Below are 23,532 nucleotides of genomic sequence, written 5' to 3'. Positions count from 1 at the left end.
TTGCCAAATAATCCTTCTGTGGTCACCATGAGGCAAATTATAGACGTGCATGCGTGTAATTGGTGTACCCCCAACTGAACGCTGGATAAACATACAAAAACAAATGAAAAACCAGGCGATCTCTTTGAAAGCTTGGGTTCCGGTAATAAGCACATTCTCCCCGGATAGGCTGGTAATAAGTTGTGGTCAGAGTGGGCCTGTTTGTCACCCAGCCAGGGCGAAAGTGTCCACAGTGGTGCTCTCTCTTGTTGATGATAAATTGTCAGTGTCGGGGAGACAGAGCAAGTCTCCTAATAAGCCAGAGAAAAGTCTCGAAGCACCCAGCTTTTCACTGCCATTTGAAAGGCAAAGGTAGAAGGGCAGCCGTGAGATAGGTGGGTACTGAGGACCGGGATGGCCGAGGCAGTTCTGCGACGGTCAAGGTTATACAGGAACCAAGGGCAGGGCGCATAGGAGCTATGGGCTCAAGGACCTGCAGGAACACGGATGCTGAAGGAGGAAGCGCACGAGTCACTGACAGATCAGAGCATCAGAGGCAAACAGGATAAAGGCACACAGTGTGGTTCAGATTGAATTCTGGGGTCTGAACCCCAGGAGAACAAGATGGCACGGGGGCCAGGACTCAACGTCATGAAGCTCCAGTGCACGGTTCCTGGGAGTGCTGAAGATGTAACGGAATTTGCATTGTGTGTGTCTGTACTCAGGGTATGGGGGCTTACCTTTGCATAAATCTTCATGTTTTTCGGGATCATTTAAACACTTTCTTAGGCCCTCTGTCCTCCACCTCACATCATGGTAAACATATCAAAATGCACCCACATCCCTCGTTGACTCTTAATTGTCTGGCTGTAAGATATTTGAAAGGATTTAAATCATTTTACTTTTGGAATGATTTGGCTGTAACTCATTTGATTTATGATTAGCTCTAATTTCTCAGCTATCATCTTGCACATCCAAGGATTCTTATGAACCAAGAAAATCGAAGCTACTAACTATTTTCGACTGTAGTGCGATTTTTGTGAATGTTTAATTGAAACGTGAATGAAGTTGACTTAATGTGTGACATCTTGTAGGCGTTTATTTAAATACTTGTCAATGAGGTTGATATAATGTTATACAGACATTTAATTAAATATTTATTAATGTTGCATTTTTTTAGGCCCCGGAGAAGCTCACAAGGCCCTCAGCATTTTGCCCATCGTGCCAAGCACGGCACGGCTTGTATTGGTATGTGGAGTGGGTGTAAATAGCCCCTCCTTGGTTGAGCAGCTCCTGTATGACAGGATGGCTTAAGTGCTTCACCTGCACTGTCACATTTAATCCTCACCATAGCCCTATGAGAACGTGATTTACTAACCCTATTTGATAGAACAGGAAATGGGGGTCTGACGACTGGGCCGCCTGGGATCGGGGGCCTGGTGCTCTGGCACCGAAGCCCAGGCTGTGCCGCCTGTCCTTCCTTTGATCTTTTATAGGCTGCCACCTTGGTTCCCGTCTTGAGTATTCCGGGCAGTATGAATTTTAATCCCCAGGTACAGTGGTGGGTGCCTGCTCCAGGGAGGCTCAGCCTCCACCAAGGGCAGTCACCCAGTTCCATATGATGGAATATGCTCTCCTTTATTTGTTCAGCGTATTTGAGCCTGAATGAGGTGGGCTCCCAACATGCACATACTCAGGAATATACATGTAAGAGGCAGGCTTGAAAAAGCAAGATAACACAGCAGGAGATAGAAAAACCCTTCTACTTCAATACAGGTAGGTATGCTCTCTGATTCCATCGGCCCCTCTCTGGGCAGGTGGCCAGTGCTTATTTTCATGGTGAAACAGTCAGGGTAGAGATAAGGGAGGTGGATCAGTTGTCCCAGTGCAGTGAGTGACAGGCTGTCTCACCTTTCTGTGAGCTCTGATTGGAATCTATGTATTTGTGACAGTTCCACCTTTAATTCGCAGAGCTGTTTAGGGAGGAGGCTGGTGGTTGGGAGAGGAGTGGAATCTTGCTCGTGTGAATGGGGCCAGAGCATGTTTGTGGTCCAAAGAGAATTTTATCAGGACTCAGTGGATTTTAAGAGTTTTTGCAAGGATGAAGATTCAACACAGATATCAAGATAGTGATTATCTCCGAGGGGTGAGGACGGGATTCTATCAGGGAGGGGCACACAAAGGGCTTCTAAGAAATAGGACCGATAGTGGCTTATTTCTTTTTTTTTTTAAATTATTTTATTATCTTTGGCTGTGTTGGGTCTTCATTTCTGTGCGAGGGCTTTCTCTAGTTGTGGCGAGCGGGGGCCACTCTTCATCGCGATGCGCGGGCCTCTCACTATCGCGGCCTCTCTTGTTGCGGAGCACAGGCTCCAGACGCACAGGCTCAGCAGTTGTGGCTCACGGGCCTAGTTGCTCCTCGGCATGTGGGATCTTCCCAGACCAGGGCTGGAACCTGTGTCCCCTGCATTGGCAGGTGGATTCTCAACCACTGCGCCACCAGGGAAGCCCCTTATTTCTTGATCTGGACGATGAGTACAGGGTTTCCACTTAATTATTAGTTTTTAAAATGTTCAAATATGTCTTATATACTCTTCTTTTTGTATAAAGTTTTCCCAATTTAAAAAATTTGAGAATAAAAGCCCCCACAACTTTACAACACTGTTGGAAACATATTCATGTTTCTTTTATTTTTCATTTGATTTAGGTGAGCATAGCCACCCCAAAGCAGAAACCCAAGACTCCGTTGTGCTTTGGTGAGTACTGAGCTCAGGATGGGTTTTCTGCACACTCCTACAGCAGCTTCCTCTTTCGAGTGGAGACAGTCCTGTGACCTCATGTGACTTCTACCCTGTGTGTGTGAGTGACTGCCGTCCCAGCCATGTCCGTGGGTCTCAAGTGATACTCCTTTCCTTGGTCTCCCTGCAGAGATTGTTAACAGCATGAGACAGAGGCACAGGGGCCAGTGATGTCTCAGTTTTCCTGGCTCCGCAGGGCAGGGTGCCGGGTATCTACCTGAAGTTTTCGGGAACCTTCATCTCAGAGCAGAGTAATGGTGTGCTCAGGAAACGTGGAGACTCGAAGGAGTTGGGGGATAATAGAAAAGAAGGAACGTTCTGTTGAGAGTCTTGTTGCCAAATGAGTGACCAGTGGGAGTGACACAGGAAGCAGAGCCACTCAGTGGAGGCAGGTCATTGAATCATCAGTATTTAATTGCCTTCTACTGCCTTCTCAGTGCTGTACTGGGTGCTACGAGCAGATGCTAACAGATAGCTTCTGTTGTCTGTCTGGTTCTAAGTGGGAGCTCCATGAAGGTAGGGATGCTTCTCTGCTTTGTCTTTGCTGTATCCCAAGCACTTGTGTGGTTCCTGGCACACAGCGGGTCCTCACTAAATATCTGCTGAATGAATAAATGAATGAACTAAGGGATTCTGTGTCTACCCCACAATGCTCACCTCCTCCAGTTCCGGCTTATTTATGCCTGGAAAGTAAAATGGTCCTTTGAGCTGTCCCCTTTCCCAACTTCACGTTGCTTCAGACTTCTTTTGTGCTCTTTCTCCCACTCCCTTTAAATATCATGACCAAGCTCAAACATGACTCTCAGATTTTGTGGTCAGCGGATCTTAAAAAAAAAAAAAAAAAAAAAAAAATGAACCCAGAAGTAAATTGTTGACTTTATGGAGTGCTCAGAGGAAAGACCAGGTTGAAAATGAGGTCCAGGTCACAGACTTGATGGCAGGCAAGCTTAGTTACATTTCTCAACCACAGACAAGACCCCTAACCTGGGTCAGTTGTGCCAGTGGAAACTGGGAGCACTGGGGCCAAAATTATACATGTATCATCATGACTGTCAGTCTCTTGGCGCCTCTGAAAAGCTGTCCAAGCGTGTGTCTTGTGGATGGTGGATGAGCCGCCTCACTGCACAGCAGCACGTTAAGGCTACTGTTGTTGTCTTGTGGCCAATGGAATAATCCACACCTTTTAAAAATGAGAGCCCGCTGCTTCCCAGATATTCACGCAGGTGACTTTGCACCGTGGGAAACGTCTTCGTCTGCGTGGCGGGGATCCTCCGCCCTGCTAGTTGAAGCGCCTTAGTTTTGTGGAGTCCCTGTGTTGTGTGTGTTCTGACCTGGGTTCTTCTCTCTTCGTCCCCGTGCCTTTTGCAGTCATCAACGCCCTCTCGCAGAGGTATTTTCTTCAAGCCAATGACCAGAAAGATCTGAAGGACTGGGTCGAAGCCCTGAACCAAGCCAGCAAAATCACTGTACGTATGATCTTTCTCCTTTCTGGAGGGAGTCAGGGCCTCTTCCCCGCACGGGAACGACCCAGATGGCGGCGGGGACTTTCCCAGGACCCTGTTCCAGACTAGTTCCCCTACCTCTTCTCACACCTTGGCTGACTAACCACAAGTTGAACTGAGAGTCTGAGTTTGAATCAAGTTCAAGGGGAAGTTTATGGAGTGTCCCCTTTGTGCTTCCTGGGAGGGCTCCTGGTCGGTCGTGGTTTGGGTCATTCTGGGATGCTGATTCAGAATGTGGCGGGATTGGAAGATGGATTGCTGACTCCGAGAAACAGAGTAAAGGAAACTCACATGAGGAGGGAAGTCAGAACTTTTTCCTGGCTTGGGGGAGACTCTTCTGACTTTAAGAAGCCACCTGGGGACCAGTCCAGGCCATCCACCGACCTGTCCTGGGGAAGCCTTCCGTTTATAAGCACCAGTTTACTGGCTGTTCTGTGAGGACTCTTGTTTTCCTTGACTTGGCTAACTCCTTTCTTAGAAATACAGAAAACGAAAGGGAGATGGGTAGGGAGGAAGAGAGGGGGAAACTATGTTTGGGAAAAAACTAGACCTTTAACCGATAATATAGGCAGGCTTCGGGCATGCAATGCACGCTTTGCTGAAAAGCTTGATTTTCTGTATCATACAGTCAGAAATGCTTGCATTCTAGTGACTTCCGGTAACAACCAGTCTGTGCTGGGGCAGATCATCCTCCCCGGTATCTCAGGGTTCCCGTGAATAAAGTCATAGAAGAAACCTGTACACTCTACCCAGCACTTGTGATACCGCACCCAAGCAGAGTACAAAGCGGATTTGCTTGTTGGCTCGTCATTCTGATAAATGTTGGTAAACCTATGAAAAGAGAGAGAAATGGCGGGGTGGCATGGGGGAGGAAGCTGCTAATGCCATTCTGCTACCCACATGTTTGTGTGTGTGGCTCTAGAAGCTGACTTTAGTAAAGGTTTTCTTCGTTCAAGCTGAGGTCTTCACCCTTCTGTGTCTTCCACAGTTTGGGGAGTTTCTTTCACTGTCTAATACCTTCTTCTCGTTAAGTGTTTCCTCCCTTGGTCCTGCCTGGTGAACAGGGCTACACAGCCTGCAAGGCAGCGGTGGCCTCTTTGCCTTGCTGTTGTGCCTTGAGTGTAGAGTTGCTCTAAGCGGCTAGTTCCCCGTCCTCTTTCCTGGCCCCACTGGACGGAAGTGATAGGCGACAGGAGTGGGAGGGAGCGGGATGGTACCCAGAGGCCGGGAGTCCAGAGGCCTGCGGGGAGGGCACAGCCTCTGCAGGGGCTCCGTAACCTCCAGGGTCCTCCTGACTTTCCTTTGCTCCGTTTATACACCCCTTCACTCCTCCTGCCAAAGGTCCTGTGCGACAGAAGGAAGAGGAGGGGTACCCTACTGCCTGATTACATGCATTTTTATCTTAGGGCACCTTGTGTGCAAAGTGAAGCATCCCAGGGGGGATGCAGAGATGAAAGGAACAGACAGCGTATCCAGTGAACCAAGCTTTCTCACGGGCCACATCCTTCACCCCTCACGTCACTCCTGTGAGACAGGTGCATTCACTGCCATTTTTAAGATGAGGAAAACGGAAATGAGAGTCTTGCCCCAAATCTAGAGTTTAGTAAATGGCAGAGCTGGGATTCAAACCCAGGACCTTGTGACTTCCAAGATCTCAAAGAGTTTATAAATATATGAAAAATGAGCAGCAGTTGTAAAAGAGGTTAGATTACACACCACTTTTATATCCATGGCTTCTTTTAGCCTTGTGAAAACCTTAGGTAGGGAGGGCAGGTATGATTATCTCTGTTTATAAACGAGGCAGTGGAAGTGCCTGGAGATCAGTGATCCTCCCAGGGTCAGGAGCCAGTTTTTCTGCCCGCAGATCACTGGTCATTTAGTGCTGGGTCATTGAGTTCTTATGATTGAAGATAATGGTCGACATAATGGTATTTAAAGAATTGAGTCCGCTCGGAGTATCAGTATTCCTGTGTTAGTTTTCTTGGGCTGTCGTAACAAACTGTGTGGCTTAAAGCAACAGAAACGTATTCTCGCATAGTCCTGAGAAGTTTGAAATCAAGGTGTCGGCAGGGCCCTCCATGTGCCCCCTGAAGGCTCAAGGGGAGAATCCTTGCTTGCCTCTTCCAGCTCCCAGTGGCCCCCAGCCGTCCTTGGCGTTGCCCGGCTAGTAGCTGGATCCCTCCATCTCTATCTCCACCACTGTATGGCCTGTGTGTCTGTGTGACCTCTCCTTTTAGGAGGACGTCAGTCATTGGTCTTAGGGCCCACCCTAAACTAGCATGACTTCATCTTAAGTTAATTATATCTGCAAAGACCCTGTTTCCAAATAAAGTCACGTTCTGAGGTTATGGGTGGACAATTTTGGGAGACATTATTCAACTCACTAAAGTTTTTCAAAAGGGTTGAAAATTGAGCAGTAAAAGTAAAGCACAGCTTTCCCCCGTTCCCTCCCAAGTTGGATTAGTCCTTGTAGCAATCTAGCCATGCCTGGTGGGAAGAAAGATGAGTCCTTGCAAATTTCATTTCACGTTGCAAATGGGAACCCTGTGGACCTCCCCCATCAGAGGACCCTCCACGGTGGGTGAAAGGGGTCCCACCTTTCATTGGGATTCTGGGAGATACACAAACCAAGAGGATGAACTTGTTTTCAAGATCTGGAGTGTAGTTATTGGTGAGTTTGCCCTCCACAGGCTGATTCAGAGTCTCAGGAAGTGGAAACAGCTTTGCAGAGGCTCCAGGTGGTTGGCCAGAGGCAGCCCACGATGCAGGGGCATGAGTGGTGACAACCAGAGGTTCTCCGGGTGGGCTGACGGGTTGAGAGGCAACACAACAGCCGAGTCACCAGGAGTCCTCTTCTGGCCACCGTGAACGCTAAAAGTCCACTTCCTCCTTCTTTGCTGGGTTTCAGGAATTCATTTGGGTCATTTGGAGGCAGTTGTGTTGTTCCACGGTGATTATATCTCTGGACACCCCAGCACTAATCCACATCCCTAAAGAATTCTATCATATCAGAGCAAAACACAGAGAAATCAGAAAGGGTGGTCCAGGTAGGTAGGTAGTGGTGTTTAGCAGTGGGGCAATTACTTCATTTCAATGAGCTTTAGTTTACTTCATCTATGAAATGGAGAAAATAAGGCCTACCTGATAAGACCGTCTGAGATGAGAGATAATGCAGTAGTAAAGAGATGGGTACTGTGCCTGGCACTGAACAGAGGCCCAAAGCAATGGGAGCTGCGGTTATCCCTCAGCCAGAAGGAAAGGACAAGGTGGATTTCTGGCCCAATCTGGAGAGGTGGTGGGCAGAGGTCACCATGGTCTAAGCTGAGTGCACAGGCCAGGAAGAGGGGCCCTGTCTCCTTTCTGGGACCCCAGTGTCATCATTGATGGTCTTAGTCCTTTCAGTAGATGCCAGGGGGTGTGGCCCTTGGTCCCTGTCCTTGGCAGGCAGAGTTCTCCTATGGTCCTGAGCTGTGAGCTCTTTTTTTTTTCCCCCGTGGCTTGCAATAGTTTATTTTAAAAAAAATTTTTTTTTATTTATGTATTTATTTATTTATTTTATTTTTGGCTGCATCGGGTCTTAGTTGTAGCATGTGGGATCCTCTGCTGTGGTGCGTGGGCTCCTCGGTGCGGCGCGCGGGCTTCTCTCTAGTTGTGGCGCACGGGCTCCAGAGCGTGTGGGTGCTGTAGTTGCGGCTCGCGGGCTTAGTTGCCCCACGGCATGGGGGATCTTAGTTCCCTGACCAGGGGTTGAACCTGCGTCCCCTGCACTGGAAGGCGGATTCTTAACCACTGGACCACCAGGGAAGTCCCTTAATTTTTAATTTTTATATAGTTTTTAAAGGTTCCTTTCCATTTGCAATTATTACAAAATATTGGCTATATTCCCTGCGTTACACAATATATCCTTGGGCCGTGAGCTCCTGAACAGTCTGTATTCTTAGGTCTTTCTAGCTCCCAGGGCTGTAGAAGAAGTGGAAAAGGATGTTAGTTTTTCTCGTGGTGTCTGCAGTTACTTTCCTGGCAGATCCACACGGGGCGTTGAGTCCTTGTGAAGAACAGGCTTTTTTTTTTTTTTTTTTTTAATTTAATTTAATTTTTTATACAGCAGGTTCTTATTAGTTCTTATTATCTTATACATATTGGTGTATACATGTCAATCCCAATCTCCCAATTCATCCCACCATCTCTGCTCCCCACCCCTCCACCCCTGCTTTCCCCCCTTGGTGTCCGTATGTGTGTTCTCTACATCCGTGGAAGGACAGGCTTTGTGGTGCTGTGGGTACTGCATCGGCAGCGTCAGGGGCTGGTCTCTGTCTAGGTATTAATCGGCGTTGGGCAGATAACTGGACTACTCTGGGCCTCTCTTGTGATGAAAAATTTTCCCGTATAAATGAGAAATGGACAAGGAGGAAGAAAAGCGGCAACATGAACGAGGATAAATGACCTCGCGTTGGGAGGATGTTCAGGACTGCGGCAAACTGAAGAATCCGTTCCCCATCCTTAGAGCGGACAGCTGCTTCACTGGAAATCAAGATTTTTACGTGAAATATCCCAGATTTTGACAGCAGATTGAAAAACACACTGGATAGGACAAATGAAACACAGTTGGGGCAAGTCTACCTTTGGGCCACCAGTTTGCAACCTGTGGTCTCAAACTTGCCCTAAAAATTCCGTGATTCTTTCATCAGCAGTGGTGCTCGAACTCCGTCACGGAGAGGAGCAAAGATAACTCGTTCCGCAGAAAGGGCTGCATTTGTAAATGTTAGCACCATTTATAAAAAGTTACTTAGAATATTTTGACAATTAAAATACTTTTGTATTTTTATTCATATCTCTAAAGGGTTGAAATTTATATCCTCTATCATTTGATGACCGTGACAACTCTATGACTATGTCACTCAGTTAGTGACAGGTCAGGAGTTACACTCCAGGCCCTGGGGCTCCAGAGCTCATGCTCCCCGAGTCCTGTACCATATACCACAGGCAACTTACCCACTGCTGAGCGTGCTTTCTCCCGTCTTTATGTTCCTGGCTCCTTTTTGTCCTCCAGGCTACTGTTTCAGCATCTTCTCCCCTTGGAGACCTCCACCACCCACACCAGCCACGCCAAGCGTTCCATTTCAGGTCGTTCCCCTGCTGCTGTCAGTCTCAGCTCCTGTTTATCGTCTTCATGGCATTCGCCACGATTTGGAATTATTCTGGTTGTCAGTCTTGCTCTGTATTTTTGGCCAGTCTCCCTGATCAGCACGTTATGTGGTGTGAGGGCAGGACATGTGTCTGTGTTTGCTGGTTTACCTTTGGTCTCTAGCCAGGCAAGGGCTGACTCACAGTAGGTGCTCAGTACATTTGTTGAGTGTGTGTGCGCGTGTGGTGGGCGTGGCTTGCTGAATTCCTCGTATACAGGTTTGGATGGATGGAAGGGTAGCGGGGAGAGGGGCGCCGTGCTATAATTTCGTACATTAGCTTTCCTCCCCTCCCCCCTCCTGCTGTTGCCTCCCCACTTTTCCTAGGCCTTCTGTTCCCTGTTAACTGTTCTGTCATTCTTCCCAGGTACCCAAAGTTGGGAACCTGCCCCTGACGACCGAAGTTCTCAAGAGCCTAGCAACTCCTCTGGCCCTAGAGAAGAAGCCACAGGTGGCCTACAAGACAGAGATCATCGGAGGCGTGGTGGTACACACGCCCATCAGCCAGGTGCTGGGGCCTGGGGCTGCCAGAGGGTGGAGGGGTTCGGGGGTGTCCGTGGTGTGTCAGTGACATGACAGAAGGGCTGGACTGAGGAAGGGGTGAGGGTAGTGGAGCCAGTGCACATGGGGTGGTCAAGAAAATACCGGCAGTGCAGAAATTGAGGCCACCGCATCTGAAGTTCTGTGGCAGTATGGCTCTGCATCATCCACGGGGACCGGCACTTGTGAACCCCGTGAGAAGTGGGGTCGAGGATGGCTGGAAACAAGCCCCACTATCCCTTGGCCTCGTCCGGTTTGCGTTCAGAGTCTTCCCTTTCTCCCGGGTCTGCCCAACCTCCCCAGCCTTGGTCTGTGAACGCACCCCGTACAGTGCCTTCCCGGGGCAAAGCCAAAGGTTTTTTTTTCTGGTTTCTTTCTTTCTTTCTTTTTTTTTTTTAGCATCTTCATTGGAGTATAATTGCTTTACAATGGTGTGTTAGTTTCTGCTGTATAACAAAGTGAATCAGCTATACATATACATATGTCCCCATATCCCCTCCCTCTTGCGTCTCCCTCCCACCCTCCCTACCCCACCCCTCTAGGTGGTCACAAAGCAGCAAGCTGATCTCCCTATGCTATGCGGCTGCTTACCACTAGCTATCTGTTTTACAGTTCGTAGTGTATATAAGTGCATGCCACTCTGTCACTTCGTCCCAGCTTACCCATCTGGTTTATTTCTTACTTGACTGCCATCGTGGCCCAAGAGGAAGAGATGATTGGCCGGAGAGGGTGGGGTCAGGGGTGTGGCTGCGTCAGGAGGGGGAGGCGCTAATCCTGCAGCTGTTTCCTTGTAGAACGGTGGGGATGGGCAGGAAGGGAGTGAGCCCGGCTCCCACGCCATCCTTCGAAGGTCTCAGAGTTACATCCCCACGACAGGCTGCCGTGTCCCCACCGGGCCCCCCCTCATTAAGAGCGGCTATTGTGTGAAGCAAGGGAATGTGGTGAGTGTCCGTGCGGGGGCTGGGAGGGGGTCTGGGGACCCCGGCAGCCAGTGGGTGTGGGCGAGGCAGAGGGGAGGGCAGTTTGCAAGGAGGAGCGTAGAGCCAGCCACGCCCAAACCGCCCAAACCAGGGAGAGGCTGGGGTGGGGAGAACTCCCGCCAAGCAGCTCGAGGTGATCCGAGGAGTCGCCCCATGAGAAGTCCTTGCCCCTGACCCCCAACGTGGGAGCCTGGCTTTGGTGGGACGGGGTCCCCCGGAGCTTAGAACCAGAACGCACCCCCGGAAATGCTGGGAACTCTTCTCATATCCGGCTCTTTACCCTTTATTTCAGCGCAAGAGCTGGAAACGACGCTTCTTTGTGCTGGACGATTTCACCATCTGCTACTTCAAGTGTGAGCAGGTTTGTAGTCACTCTGGGGCCCGCCTGAGAGGCCGTGCAGGGCAGAGGCACAGGAGTCGCACCCACGTGTGTGTGTCTGAGCAGAGATGTGGGCACACAGCCTCCGGGGGTGCTTGTGTCTAACCTCCGTCCGCCTGGTGTGCGCATCTTCACGGTGATGTAAAGTGGCCTTAACTCCCTGCCTTCGTGGTCAGGGCCACAGAGCATCTTCTTAGATTTCTTTCCTCTCTCGATTATTTTGAGACCTTGTCTTGTTTGCGACCTGGTTTCAACCAGTCATCTCTGATGATGATGGCTCCTGGTCTGGGCGTGGGGCTGACAGCCTCATGCACTCCCTCTGTTTCCCCCCCAGGACCGAGAACCACTGCGTACCATATTCCTCAAGGATGTTCTCAAGACCCACGAGTGTCTGGTCAAGTCTGGGTAATTGTCTCTGCTTATTCTTCTCTGGTCAGAACTCCGTGTGCCCTCTTAACTCTTTTTTTTTTTTTTTAACATCTTTTTTGGAGTATAATTGCTTTACAATGGTGTGTTAGTTTCTGCTGGGTAACAAGTGAATCAGCAATACATATACATATATCCCCATATCTCCTCCCTCTTGCGTCTCCCTCCCACCCTCCCTATCCCACCCCTCTAGGTGGTCACAAAGCACCGAGCTCATCTCCCTGTGCTATGCGGCTGCTTCCCACTAGCTACCTATTTTACATTTGGTAGTGTATGTATGTCAATGTCACTCTCTCACTTCGTCTCAGCCTTAACTCTTCTGTTACTCCCCTTCTGAGGCTCTATTCCAGAACCTTCTTCCACGAGCAGGAAGGTGTTGTCTCCCTGACATCTGTGGCTGACTCTCCACATCCGAGCTGCCGCAGCTGTGAAGTGGCGCTGGGCAAACCTACCCTCTTCCCATGCCCTTACTCTCACTCCTGAAATGAGCCTATGTGATACTTTTCTGATGGAGAAAAAGGAAGGATATAGAACAAAGGAGGGAGAGGTGCTTCTCAGGTGTCAGCTGCTCATCTCACAGGAGGACTGGGCTTGGAGGTGGAGGGGGGCTGTGCCCTTAGTCCCTTGCTTTTCAGTGCATCTGCTCAGACCCCTGTGTGTGCCAGTGCCTCTGCCCTGAACTTGGTATGCCTTTCTCTTCTCCTCATTTTGACAAAGTCCCTGATGTCTTCTTAACACGAGGCTGATTCACAGCAATGCTCTTGGGCAGGATGAGGAAGTATTTTTACTGTGTTCCTCTTTCCACTAGGAAATGGTCACCTTTCCAGTGCCACAGAGCGTAGGACGAGTTTGGGACCCGGGGCCTCTTCGAGGGCTCTCCCATATCCGACACCCATACAGGTGCCCCTGGAACCAAACTTTAGAGACCCAAGGGCATCCGGGCATCTAGCAGTCCTCCTTTGGCCCTCAGTCTGCAGTCTGTAAGGGTGTTATATTGAATCTCCGTCCCACGGACTGTGCACGCAGAGCGTGCGTCCCCAGGGAAGCTGTCGGCAGCAGGCTGACTGTTCTCACGTGAAGACATGGGAGCGTCCTGCATGAAAACGAGGTGTTTTGTGGCCCAAGGAAGCAGGGACTGTCGTGAGCCTTGCAAACGGCAGTTGCAGAGTATGGAAGATTAGGGAAGTTCCCACGGACAAATTACCATTCGTGAAAGGTGCTACAGATGGAAGTTGCAGCAGTGTGGCTCCAGAGGTGACAGTGGGTGGAGGAGAGATGGGGCTTGTTCCTGACCCTGGAGGCCCGTGCAGGTTGATGGGCGTATTGGGGCAGCTTAGGGAACCCAGATAAGGTTCGTTCCTAAGAGCGCTTTGCACTTTGCCTGAGCCAGAGTCAGGCTGAACTCCGAGGAATAGAATTGAGGGAGTTGAAGATCCTCGGGGAAGGAAGTTGCCGAGGCTCTGCAGGTTCCAGGCCTGTGAGACTGGGGTCTCCCAAACCCAGTCACGGGGGTCAGGGCATCTGAGTAGTCAGTTAACGTTTTGTTGAATTGAATTGAGTTGAATTAAAAGGCGACATGTAGCCTGAGAAGTAGATATGAAAAGGGTGGGGACTTCCTCCCTGTTTTGCTTTTACCTCCTCTGTAGTAGATTGCATGATTGTGCTGTATGTGCATGAATAATTCAAAAGTTTAAACCACCTTATCCAGAAAGAAGAGCCATCTCCACTCAGATACTCAGAAAGTAATTATAATAGCTAATGAAATGCATTTCAAACGGCCACTGTGTGACATTCATTGTACCAGGTGCCTCATATAACTTATGAGATGCCTTATATAACTTATGACTGATCTTTGTGGTAAGAAGCTTGATCGAGGAGGGCTTCTGATTTCTCTTTTACAGTTGGGGTAGAAAGGCTCACAAAGTTTTAAACATATTCCTAAAATACCTTTTCCCAGTGGAGCCAGGATTGGGCCCCAGGTCTGTCTGAGCCCTGATTGCTGTCCCCACCCATGTGGGTCTTTAGTCTCATGCTCCTCCTTTGCCCAGGAGCCCATGTCACTGGCAGCGCACCTGCCGTTTCCTTCCAAGTCCTGATTCCTGAAGCCAGCCCTGCCTGTGATCAGTCCTTTCTTTCTTTTTCTTTTTCTTTCTTTTTTTTTTTTTTTTTTTTTTTTTTTTTTTTTAATTTTTTGACCGCACCACATGGCATGTAGGATCTCAATTACTCAACCAGGGATCAAACCCGGGCCACCCTGCAGTTGAAGCACAGAGTCTTAACCACCGGACCGCCGGGGAAGTCCCCCTGTGATTAGTCCTTTCTTGGAATTATTCTAACTCTTGGCATATAACACGCAGTCTGACATCTGACTGTATAGTTTTGCTTTCTTATGTTCTTTCGTGGGGAAGGAATTGGATCTTTTACTCCTTATATGTTCCCCACAGTGACTGGATACACAGAGCAGGCATTTCACCCTGTAAATAATTTCGGCCGATGGGAGGTTTGTGGTTGAGCATCAGCTCCCTCTCGCCTTCTTCCTTGCGGAAGCAGGGTCCCTCTTCCAAACCTCACACCCAATGTGAAGCATCTTCAAGTGGTCGCCTCTCTCCTTCCCTCTTTCCTCTTGAGCATCCAGTCCCCTCCTGAGAGCAGGGATTTGGTGAAGCTGATGCAGCTGCTGTGTGGGTGGAGAAAGGCTTTGGAAATAAGAGATTCAGGTCCCTTAGGAGAGGCACCTGGTGGTGGAGTAACTAAGAGCGTAGACTCTGGAGTCAGACCCGGTTTCAAATCCTGGCTCTGCCGGTTCCTTACTCCGGTGCCACGGACACGTCACGGAACCTCTCTGAGCCTGGGTGTCCCCATCCATAAAGTGGGGAAAGTCTTACTGCCTCATTGGATTGTTGGGAAGATTGGATGAAATAACACATTAAAAAACACAAAGAACAGATTGGTGGTTGTCAGAGGCGGAGGGTGGGGAGTGGCCGAAATAGGTGAAGGGGGTCGAAAGATACAAACCTCCAGTTATCAAATCAGTAAGTCCTGGGGATGGAATGTACAGCACGGTGACTGAGGTTGACAGCACTGTATTCTATATTTGAAAGTTGCTAAGAGAGTAGATCTTAAAAGCTATAATCTCATCACGAGAAAAAAAATTTGAGTATTACGAGGCAGTGATCATTTGCAGTGTATACAAATATGAAATCATGTTGTACACCTGAAATGAATATACTGTTTTTTATCTTACAAATACACCGTTATATGTCCATCTCTCAATAATATATATGTATATAAAAATATATATATTTAATGGAGCATAATGGACATAGAACAGTGTGTGCTTGTGTATATATATAAAACCAATAAAATTTTCATCTACTTGACCCTCAAATAAAAACACTTGAAACAGTACTTCTCACCAAGCACTTTGTATCAGTACATCTCAGCCACTAAAGAAACACACAGTCGTAGACAGTGTGGGGTGCATGTGAGGCAAGAGATTTTGGAGGCCAAGGAGCTTTGTCCTGTTAGAGCTGGTGGTGGTGTGTATTGGGGAGGGGGATCCATGGGGATGGTTAAACCACTGGAGACCCTCCAGGAAGTGAAGCTAGAGGAAACCCTGTAATGCCGTCTGAGGCAGGGCAGCAGGAGGAATGGCCTGTGAACCCCCTTTTTAGGGTAGGGGGCACGGGTACCTGCCTCAGGGTGAATCAAGTCCTCAACGGGTGACCAGCATGCCTGGTAACTTTCTATCTCTTTCTCTGTCTAGCGATCTGCTGATGAGGGACAACCTGTTTGAAATAATAACCAGCTCCAGGACCTTCTACGTGCAGGTAAAAAGCTCGCTGCCAGAAGACGCTGACGTTCCTTCTCTGTGGATGGTGTACTTGTAGGCCTGCCTTTCCCTTTGCTTTCTCTTTTATTTTGTTCGAAGTTTCTAGGTGGTAAATTTAGCCCCCGATAGTCAGTCCGAGTCCCATTTTATTCTAAACAGGATGTTTGCCAAAAGCTTCCCAACCGTAAAATAATAAGGGCGGGTTGAGCCGCTACACTGGGGAATGTGAGTTTGTACCAGCTGCTCGTAGCTGCTGGGTGCCAGCTCAGCAGAGAAAAGGAGAACTGGTCAGTGGTTTCACTTCTCCCTTGGAGGGTATTTATAAGCCCCGTCTATGTGCAGACAGTACTGTGTGACTGTGTGCGGAAGGACAGAAGCACAGAGGGCCCTGTGCGGGCACCAGGTGCACAGCCAGCTGCACAGAGAAAGCCATTGTTTGGGCTCCGACGGTTCAGCTCTCAGAAGCGTCTCCTCTCCACCCACAGCCTTGGAGTTCTCCCAACTCCTTCTCAAATCATAGGAGCTAGAAAGGCAGATTTCTAGCCTCTAGCACGGCCTAGACTTTGAAGGCCAAGTCCTCGCTACAGCCTGCCTAGCCGTCCACAGAGCGTGCCTTGATCCCTGCAGCCTCGCGGTGACAGTGCCCGTCTAGCGCCAAGACTGCCATGGAGTGTGTTGGTTGAAATGTGGGGCTCCCCGACCAAAGCTTCTCAGGGTTCCCCATGCGCTCCCCACTCAACACGCTCCCTTTCGCGAGGTCGACCCTCACCCATTTCGTGAGCAGCAGGTCCCTCTGAGCGGGTCCCCCTGCCTGAGCCCAGCAGACATGCTAGCAGCCTGAGGCGTCTGTGTGTTCCGTTCATTTAGACAAGCATCTGGGAAGAGCTGTGGAAAAGTTCAGCTGGGGCCCTCGAGCAGCCTGCACTGCCGTTCAGGGACATGGTTGAGCGGTCGGTGCCCCAAAAGAGTTTCCAGTTCTTGGACTTGACAGATAGTGGTAGAGCCTCCTCAGGGTGCCGGGCTTTGCCTCATCCTGGGGACCCCACATTCAACAGAACGGATCCTGAACCCGAGGAGGAGATAGTCAGGTAAACAGGCAGTTAGAACAGGGTGCTGAGGTGGGGAGGGCGTGTTGGAGAGATGAACACAGGGGAGCTTTCGGGGCAGTGAAGCTGTCCTGTGTGATACTGCAGTGGCAGATGCGTGAAATCGAATTTCACAGCACAGAGCATAAACCTTTAATGTATGCAAATTAAAAAAATCATTTAGGAGGTCAGGTGATCCTAGCATGGCATGCAGAATATGACCAAAGAACCTCAATGTGTTACAAGTATGAAACAACCTCACTCATGGGGGTGGGGGAATAAAACAACAAAAAACAAAACAAGAAAACAGTGTGAGAAGGGCTACCCTTAGAGTGAGCAGTGGTTGCCATGGGAACTCCAAGAAGGGTACCTCCCCCAGTCGCAGGAGTCAAGGGAGGTTTCCTGAAGGAAGATACGCCGAAGCCAAACCCTTGGAGGAAGAGTGGCCCAGGCAGAGGGAACAGCAAACCACAGGGGTTAAAAAAGCTTGGCGATGAAAGGGGCACAGGTGCTGGGAAGCTGATATGGAGGGCCCGTGGCCCGTGGGCCTTGTTCAGGAGCTTGTATTTTATCCTGGGAGTTAGGGTCCTTGGAGGTTAAGCTAGGGGAGTGACCCAATCAGAGATGCCTCCTAAAAATCCCACTTGGGCCAGTGACCTAAGAGCCTTGTTTTCCTCATCTGTAAAGTGGAGATGAGAGCCCTCAGTCCCGGTCCTGTTGATGGGATGCTGGCAGTGAATGTCCTGTCCAGTGCAGCGGAGGGGACAGGTAAGAAAAGGGTTAGACAGGAGCCAGGGAGAGCAGTTGGAAGGCTGTTGAAATGGTTTCAGTGAGGGATAAAGGAAGCCTGAACTTGGGTGGATGGAGAAAAGTGGAAACATTTGAAGCTATTGATGAGTCCTTTCCAGGACTTGAGAGTTGATTGGATGTGGGGTGAAGGGAGCGATTATGCTGGGGTTAAGAGTCTAGAACAGAGCCTTGGACTGGAGATAGTGATTTGGGAAACATGAACGCCAACCAAAAAAAAAAAGTTCAGAAGACACTGCATCATTGGCACGAGTGTCTGCACATTGACCAGAACCTTATCATCATTTATGTCCTACTTTGCCATCTGCTTCCACATTTCTAGGATAAAAGAGCACTCAGATCCCCCTGAATAAATAAATGAGCGAATGGACAAATCTGTGTATAGCACCAAAACTCAGAATAGAAGGTTGGAGAAGAGTAGAGATTAAAACTCTTTAAGAATATGTATTTATTCATTTAAAAACAACAACTATAAACTCATTTATGTTAACACAAGTAACATTTAATGAAAAATAACGCTTTCTAAAACCAAAAAGCAACAGGAGTAGCATTTTTTTTTTAAATATATTTTTGCAAATCTCTTGAATGGCTGGTTTATTAGAAGACAGCAGGATTCTCATATCTGCTTCTGCACTCAGTCTGTGGCCATATGTTGTTTTGATGGAAGAGTATGAAGAAAATCTGGCCCCGCAGAGACATGTATTTGGAATAAAGGGATATTTTAATAGCTCTTTCAGATAATTGTGGATCTTCTTTGATTCTATACCGAAACTTGACAAATCGTAGTTTCTTAATGTTTAGGTGCTGTGTGGAATCAGAAGCTGATATCAGTAAACTTTCATACTCTTACATTAAAATCCATTGGTCAGTTTTGCACTTTGAATGGATCATATGTGGCAGGGCTGTATCTAAAGGTGGGATTGGTTCTTGGGGAGAGGTAGGGGTTATTAGCTTGTTGGAAAGGGAGGGCTGCAGAGGTTGGGAATAAGATTAAGACGGAGATGCCTAAAGCTTTTGGATAGCTGCAATGGAAGTAACCAGAGGTACATATGGGAAGCCTTTTATTGATGGCCCGTTAGAACTCAGTGCTTGAAACCATTGCAAATGTTATGATACCGGGCTCATACCAGATCATCAAAGCTTATCGGACTGCAATAAAACCACAGACTGCAGTGACTCATTTAATACCCTTTGTTCCTCTCACCTCAAAAACTGCCCTCAAGGACAGAAACCCTACTTTTCCTTTTGAACCAAGCAGCAGAAACATGTACACAGTTAAGCAGACCAGGAAGAGACAAAGGTATAAGCTTGGCACTTCCCTTCTTGTACTATTGAGTTTCAAGGCTTTTTTTTTTAGTCTCTTAGTAATTCACCACAGGGTGGGTGGATTTCAGCTCTGTGTTTTACTGGTTCATGGAGCTACCTTTGTGATGTGGTTTTAAGATATTTTTGAGTTTTTGATGAAAGCTAAGCACAGGCTTTCCATAAAAGATAGATATACACATACACTGTAATTTTTGCATATAATTTTTGAGGTTTCACTTAATTTCTGTTGCCAGTGGAGTCCAGTTCTTAAAACTACTAATAGAGATTTAACCTGTGATCTCAGTAACGTAATATCCTATTTCTTCTCATGTGGGATCAGTATCTGCTTTTCTCTTTGAATAATATATATATATATTTTTAAATACATTTATTTATTTTATTTATTTATTTTTGTCCGCGTTTGGTGTTCGTTGCTGTGCACTGGCTTTCTCTAGTTGCAGTGAGCGGGGGCTGCTCTTCATTGTGGTGCGCGGGCTTCTCATTGCGGTGGCTTCTCTTGTGGCGGAACACGGTCTCTAGGTGTGCAGGCTTCAGAAGTTGTGGCACGTGGGCTCAGTAGTTGTGGCTCGAGAGCAGGCTCAGTAGTTGTGGCGCAGGGGCTTAGTTGCTCCGCCACATGTGGGATCTTCCCAGACCAGGGCTCGAACCCATGTCCCTTGCATTGGCAGGCGGATTCTTAACCACTGCGCCACCAGGGAAGTCCCTTGAATAATGTTTTAAACATCAGTGAACATTAAAATAATGTTTACTACTGTTTATTATCCTCATGGCTGGGTTCACTACCTAGGTTATCTGACAGAAAAATGTCCTTAAACGGAATTAGAGCATTAAGGAAGAAATGTAATTAGCATACAATTTCCGTCTCAAATACTAAATGTTTTAAGAAAGAGATTTAATTGTTTTCCCCATCATATTAGCAAAGATTTTTTAAAAATTGTAATATTTAAAACAAAAAAAAATTTAAAAATAAGAGGGAATTCCCTGGCAGTCCAGTGGTTAGGACTCCACGCTTTCACTGCCGTGGGCCCAGGTTCCATCCCTGGTTGGGGAACTAAGATCCTGCATGCCACGCATTGTGGCCAAAAAATTTAAAAAAGTTTTTAAACTGTAATATTTAATTCTAACACGGGTGCATGTAGTATACATACATATATATATATATATATATGTTTAAATGAAATCTATATTATTGACTAGAAATCACTCTGGCCATATATAAAAAGAGCCTTAAAAGCACTGATACTCTGGGACTTTCCCGGCGGTCCAGTGGTTAAGACTCTGCACTTCCACCGCAGGGGGCGTGGGTTCGATCCCGGGAACTAAGATCCCACATGCCATGTGGTGTGGCCCCCCCCCCCCAAAAAAAAACCAGCATGCATACTCTTTAGCAACTTCCCTGGGAGCTGAAGAATCTTAAGTATGAAAAAAGCTTTATACACAAAGATGTGAATAGCAGTATTGTTTATATTAGAGAATTGGAAATGATCTGAACGAATTTTAGAGGATCTGGATCCTTGTGTTTGAGTTTCCAGCTGTTAAGTCAGGTGATTCCCAGTGTTCTCTGATTCAGGATTCCTTGCTAAGTGGAGCTGGGGTGAGCACACCTAGGCTGGTTGAGTGATTGCTCCTAGATAAGGAGTGAGTGTTTGTTGACTGTCTCAAAGGACAGTCAGATAGGTGGTCTGTGGCTTGTGGGTGGGGCGTTTTTTGCTGTGGTGATAAAAGGACTAAAAGTAGCTTAAAAAGCCCTGGAAACTGGCTATTGGACTGTCATCATGGGGGTCTTGCAATCTGTTTAATGAAAATGTTCCATCTCCTGTGTGATGCGGGAGACCTTTGTCTCTCCCTTAGCTCCCATCCCCGTCTTTCCCTCTGTCTTCTCACATTTCCCCACCAAATCAACTTCTGTTCCCCTAGAAGGAAAATCTGTAAGAAATGCTTTTCTGCTGATGGACAATTTAATTGCCACCGTCTCATTCCAATTCAAAATAGCCTTTCTTCTCCCCCAAATATGTTATCTTATTTGGGTTTTTTTTTTTTTTTTTTTTTTACAGAAGTTCCCTTTACCTTTTGCTCATATTATTTTAATTTACTTGACAATGACAATAATTTACATGCAGAGGCTTTTTACATATTGACTTGATAAACGCCCCCCCCCCACCAGAGTTACAACTTGCTGTCTTCTACATTACTTTTTGTTTCCAGGGTCATCTCTATAATGTAATTGACTAGTGAAGTAATTAAGAATTTGAATATGACTTTCTACATAAATTAAGAAGCATGCTGTAATATTATTCTGCTTACAGTTGAAAAATTTTTTAATTAGCAAAGTATTCTTTTGAAACTGAGATTGGAAAATGCAATGTATAATTGGTCACTTTATCCAGAGAAAAGCAATACAACTAAGGTGAATTGAGATATAATACAGTTTTACTTTAAATTTCCTAACTGTAGAAATAGACATTAGCATTTATGGATAATATTATTTATAATAGAAATAATTATTAATATCTTTTCAAACAACCCAAGGAATCTGAGAGACTTCAAGAAATATAGACATGTGTACAGAAATCCTTAAGAAGGCTGAAAAGAATACAATAGAAAACAGGTAGGCAGTGAAGACCTGGTCACCGTCCCGTCTGTAAGCCATTTTATGGGGCTGATAAACAAGCATATGAAGAAAAAGTATGTTATCTTATTTGATCCCAACAATTTGATCCTTTAGGTAAGAATTATCCGCAGTTTGAGTATGAAGAAAATGAAATTAAAAAGTTGTAGGGAGAAGGCAGCAAACATATTTATAATATTGGAATTTAGGGCTTCATCTGTGTCCCTCATATAATAATAATAACAACAACAGTAATGACTAATATGAAGCCCTTTCTGTGTATCAGGCACTTTCAAACTGCTTTACCTAAATGAGTTCATTTAATTTTTCCCAATAGTTCTACTTGTGGAACAGGTTAGCTAGCCCTGCTCTCAGTAAAATACCTTCTGGAAGAATCTTGGAGACCGTGTCCTGGTTATCTTTTTAGACTAGGGATGGATTTCTCTTTCTGGGAAACCACCAGGTTGTCAAGTAACTGGGAAAAGAAAAGTCCAGGGAAGAGAGCGGGCAGGTGAATTTGCAGCTATGGTGCGTGAGAGGGGTCTTCTCCTGGGGCACCGTTGCTGCCTCTCTTTGGCCCAGCGTGCCAGGGTGTGAAACTGTTCCCCTTGTAAGTGTCCTGCACACACCTAACCAGGGACGGTTGGTTTGGGGACAGGATGGGGTAAGCATGCAAATTTGAGGGTTTTAAAAAGACTGGTCATGTATTACCTTGATATAATGCAAAGAGAAAGAATCATTTTAGGGAAGGGGAGAGTGAGGGGTATATGTGGAGAATTTTGCAGGCCAGCGTGTGTGGTGTTTGCATTCATGTATGCACGGGCATGCAAATGCACTCTGGTAATTTTGGATGGCTCTATCAGGGGAAGGTGCAGGGCGACAGAGAGAGGTTAACTAATAAAATGTTTCTGGAGGTCAAGGCTTCATTCAATCTTGGTCCCATCTCTGTGCCTGGTACCTGATGTCACGTGTCACCCTGAGTAAGACCTCAGTAAATGTTTGCCAGGTTCACTTGGATTCAACTCCTGTAAAGCTGGAAAGCACTGGGAATTCCCAGGGCTCTACCTACTGTGGCTTGGCTTCTGATTTTCCTCTTTCTTCACAGAGCCGCTGCTGCCCCCTTCTGGGGTTGCTCGGTATTTCTGGGGGAAGAACTTTTTAAGGCCTCGGCTGTGCCCTCCCTACATGTTGGTGAGCTTGGTACTGCAAGTCTAGCAACTCTTGAGGCCTGGATGGGACTCAGGACAGACCCAGATCACTTGTGCTTTGCGAGAAGCCCTGTTCCTGGAGAAACCACCTGTCTGGGAGGATTTGCAGAGGATTTGGTTTTAATGGAACTGGAGCTGAAAGTGGGATCATTTGTTGGGATAGCTGTGGTAGAAGGATGACTGCACTGGGTGTCAGGAGAACTGGAATCTAGACCAGCCCTAAACCTTGGGCTCTGGCTTTCTGGGCTTCATTTTCCTTTTCTGTAAAACGGGGGGTGAGGCCAGGCTGATTGTGTTCCAGAGGGGGTGAGGGACTTCAGTAGGGATGGGCCTCTAAGCTCTCTCCCTCTGTCACGACCTCTGCCCCACTTTGAGCCCTTTTATTTATGGGGTGACAAATATGATTTTGCTGGGGAAAAAAATGTCCTCAGAAGTCTGAAAGCCATTGGCCTGGATGGTCTCTGAGATCCCTTCCAGCTCTAATGGTGTGATTTTGTGAACTTAGAATCGAGTCACAGGCGTGAAAGCTGAAATCACAGCGCCAGACGTGTCTCTGTAAGTGTGGTGGGTGTTTTGCAGGCAGACAGTCCAGAAGACATGCACAGCTGGATTAAGGAGATCGGGGCAGCTGTCCAGGCCCTCAAGTGCCACCCCAGAGTAAGTTACTTCCTTCCTGTCCACAGTCACTGTCGACCTCGTGATGAGTTGTCCCGAGTGGGTGGGTTTTATTTGGTGATGTGGGGAAGCAGCCCGGTGCCCAGATGCAGCTGAAGCCCCGGGCTGTCTTGCTTGTTTTTCTCTTTTGACTGGTTTGGGTACAAATTTTTATTTTTTTGTTTTTTTCAGTAGTTGGAGGAGGTGAGGTAGGGTTGGATAGAG

At 47.4% G+C, this 23,532-nt stretch overlaps 1 protein-coding gene across 3 annotated transcripts in view; it reads left to right on the top strand.

Annotated features, from left to right (window-relative positions):
• Positions 1-23,532, top strand: part of PLEKHA2 (pleckstrin homology domain containing A2) — a 55,121-nt gene that overhangs the window by 28,391 nt on the left and 3,198 nt on the right. For all 3 annotated transcript variants that reach the window (XM_036838596.1, XM_036838597.1, XM_036838598.1), the window contains exons 4-11: positions 2,687-2,735; positions 4,146-4,243; positions 9,830-9,970; positions 10,797-10,943; positions 11,275-11,343; positions 11,696-11,766; positions 15,554-15,617; positions 23,233-23,310. In XM_036838596.1, coding sequence (XP_036694491.1) covers positions 2,687-2,735; positions 4,146-4,243; positions 9,830-9,970; positions 10,797-10,943; positions 11,275-11,343; positions 11,696-11,766; positions 15,554-15,617; positions 23,233-23,310 — 717 coding nt within the window. The remainder of the gene's footprint in view (positions 1-2,686; positions 2,736-4,145; positions 4,244-9,829; positions 9,971-10,796; positions 10,944-11,274; positions 11,344-11,695; positions 11,767-15,553; positions 15,618-23,232; positions 23,311-23,532) is intronic.

The sequence above is a fragment of the Balaenoptera musculus genome, chromosome 21, assembly GCF_009873245.2.
Source record: "Balaenoptera musculus isolate JJ_BM4_2016_0621 chromosome 21, mBalMus1.pri.v3, whole genome shotgun sequence".
Classification (NCBI taxonomy): Eukaryota; Metazoa; Chordata; class Mammalia; order Artiodactyla; family Balaenopteridae; genus Balaenoptera; species Balaenoptera musculus.
This window is presented reverse-complemented; position numbering and strand designations above follow the sequence as displayed.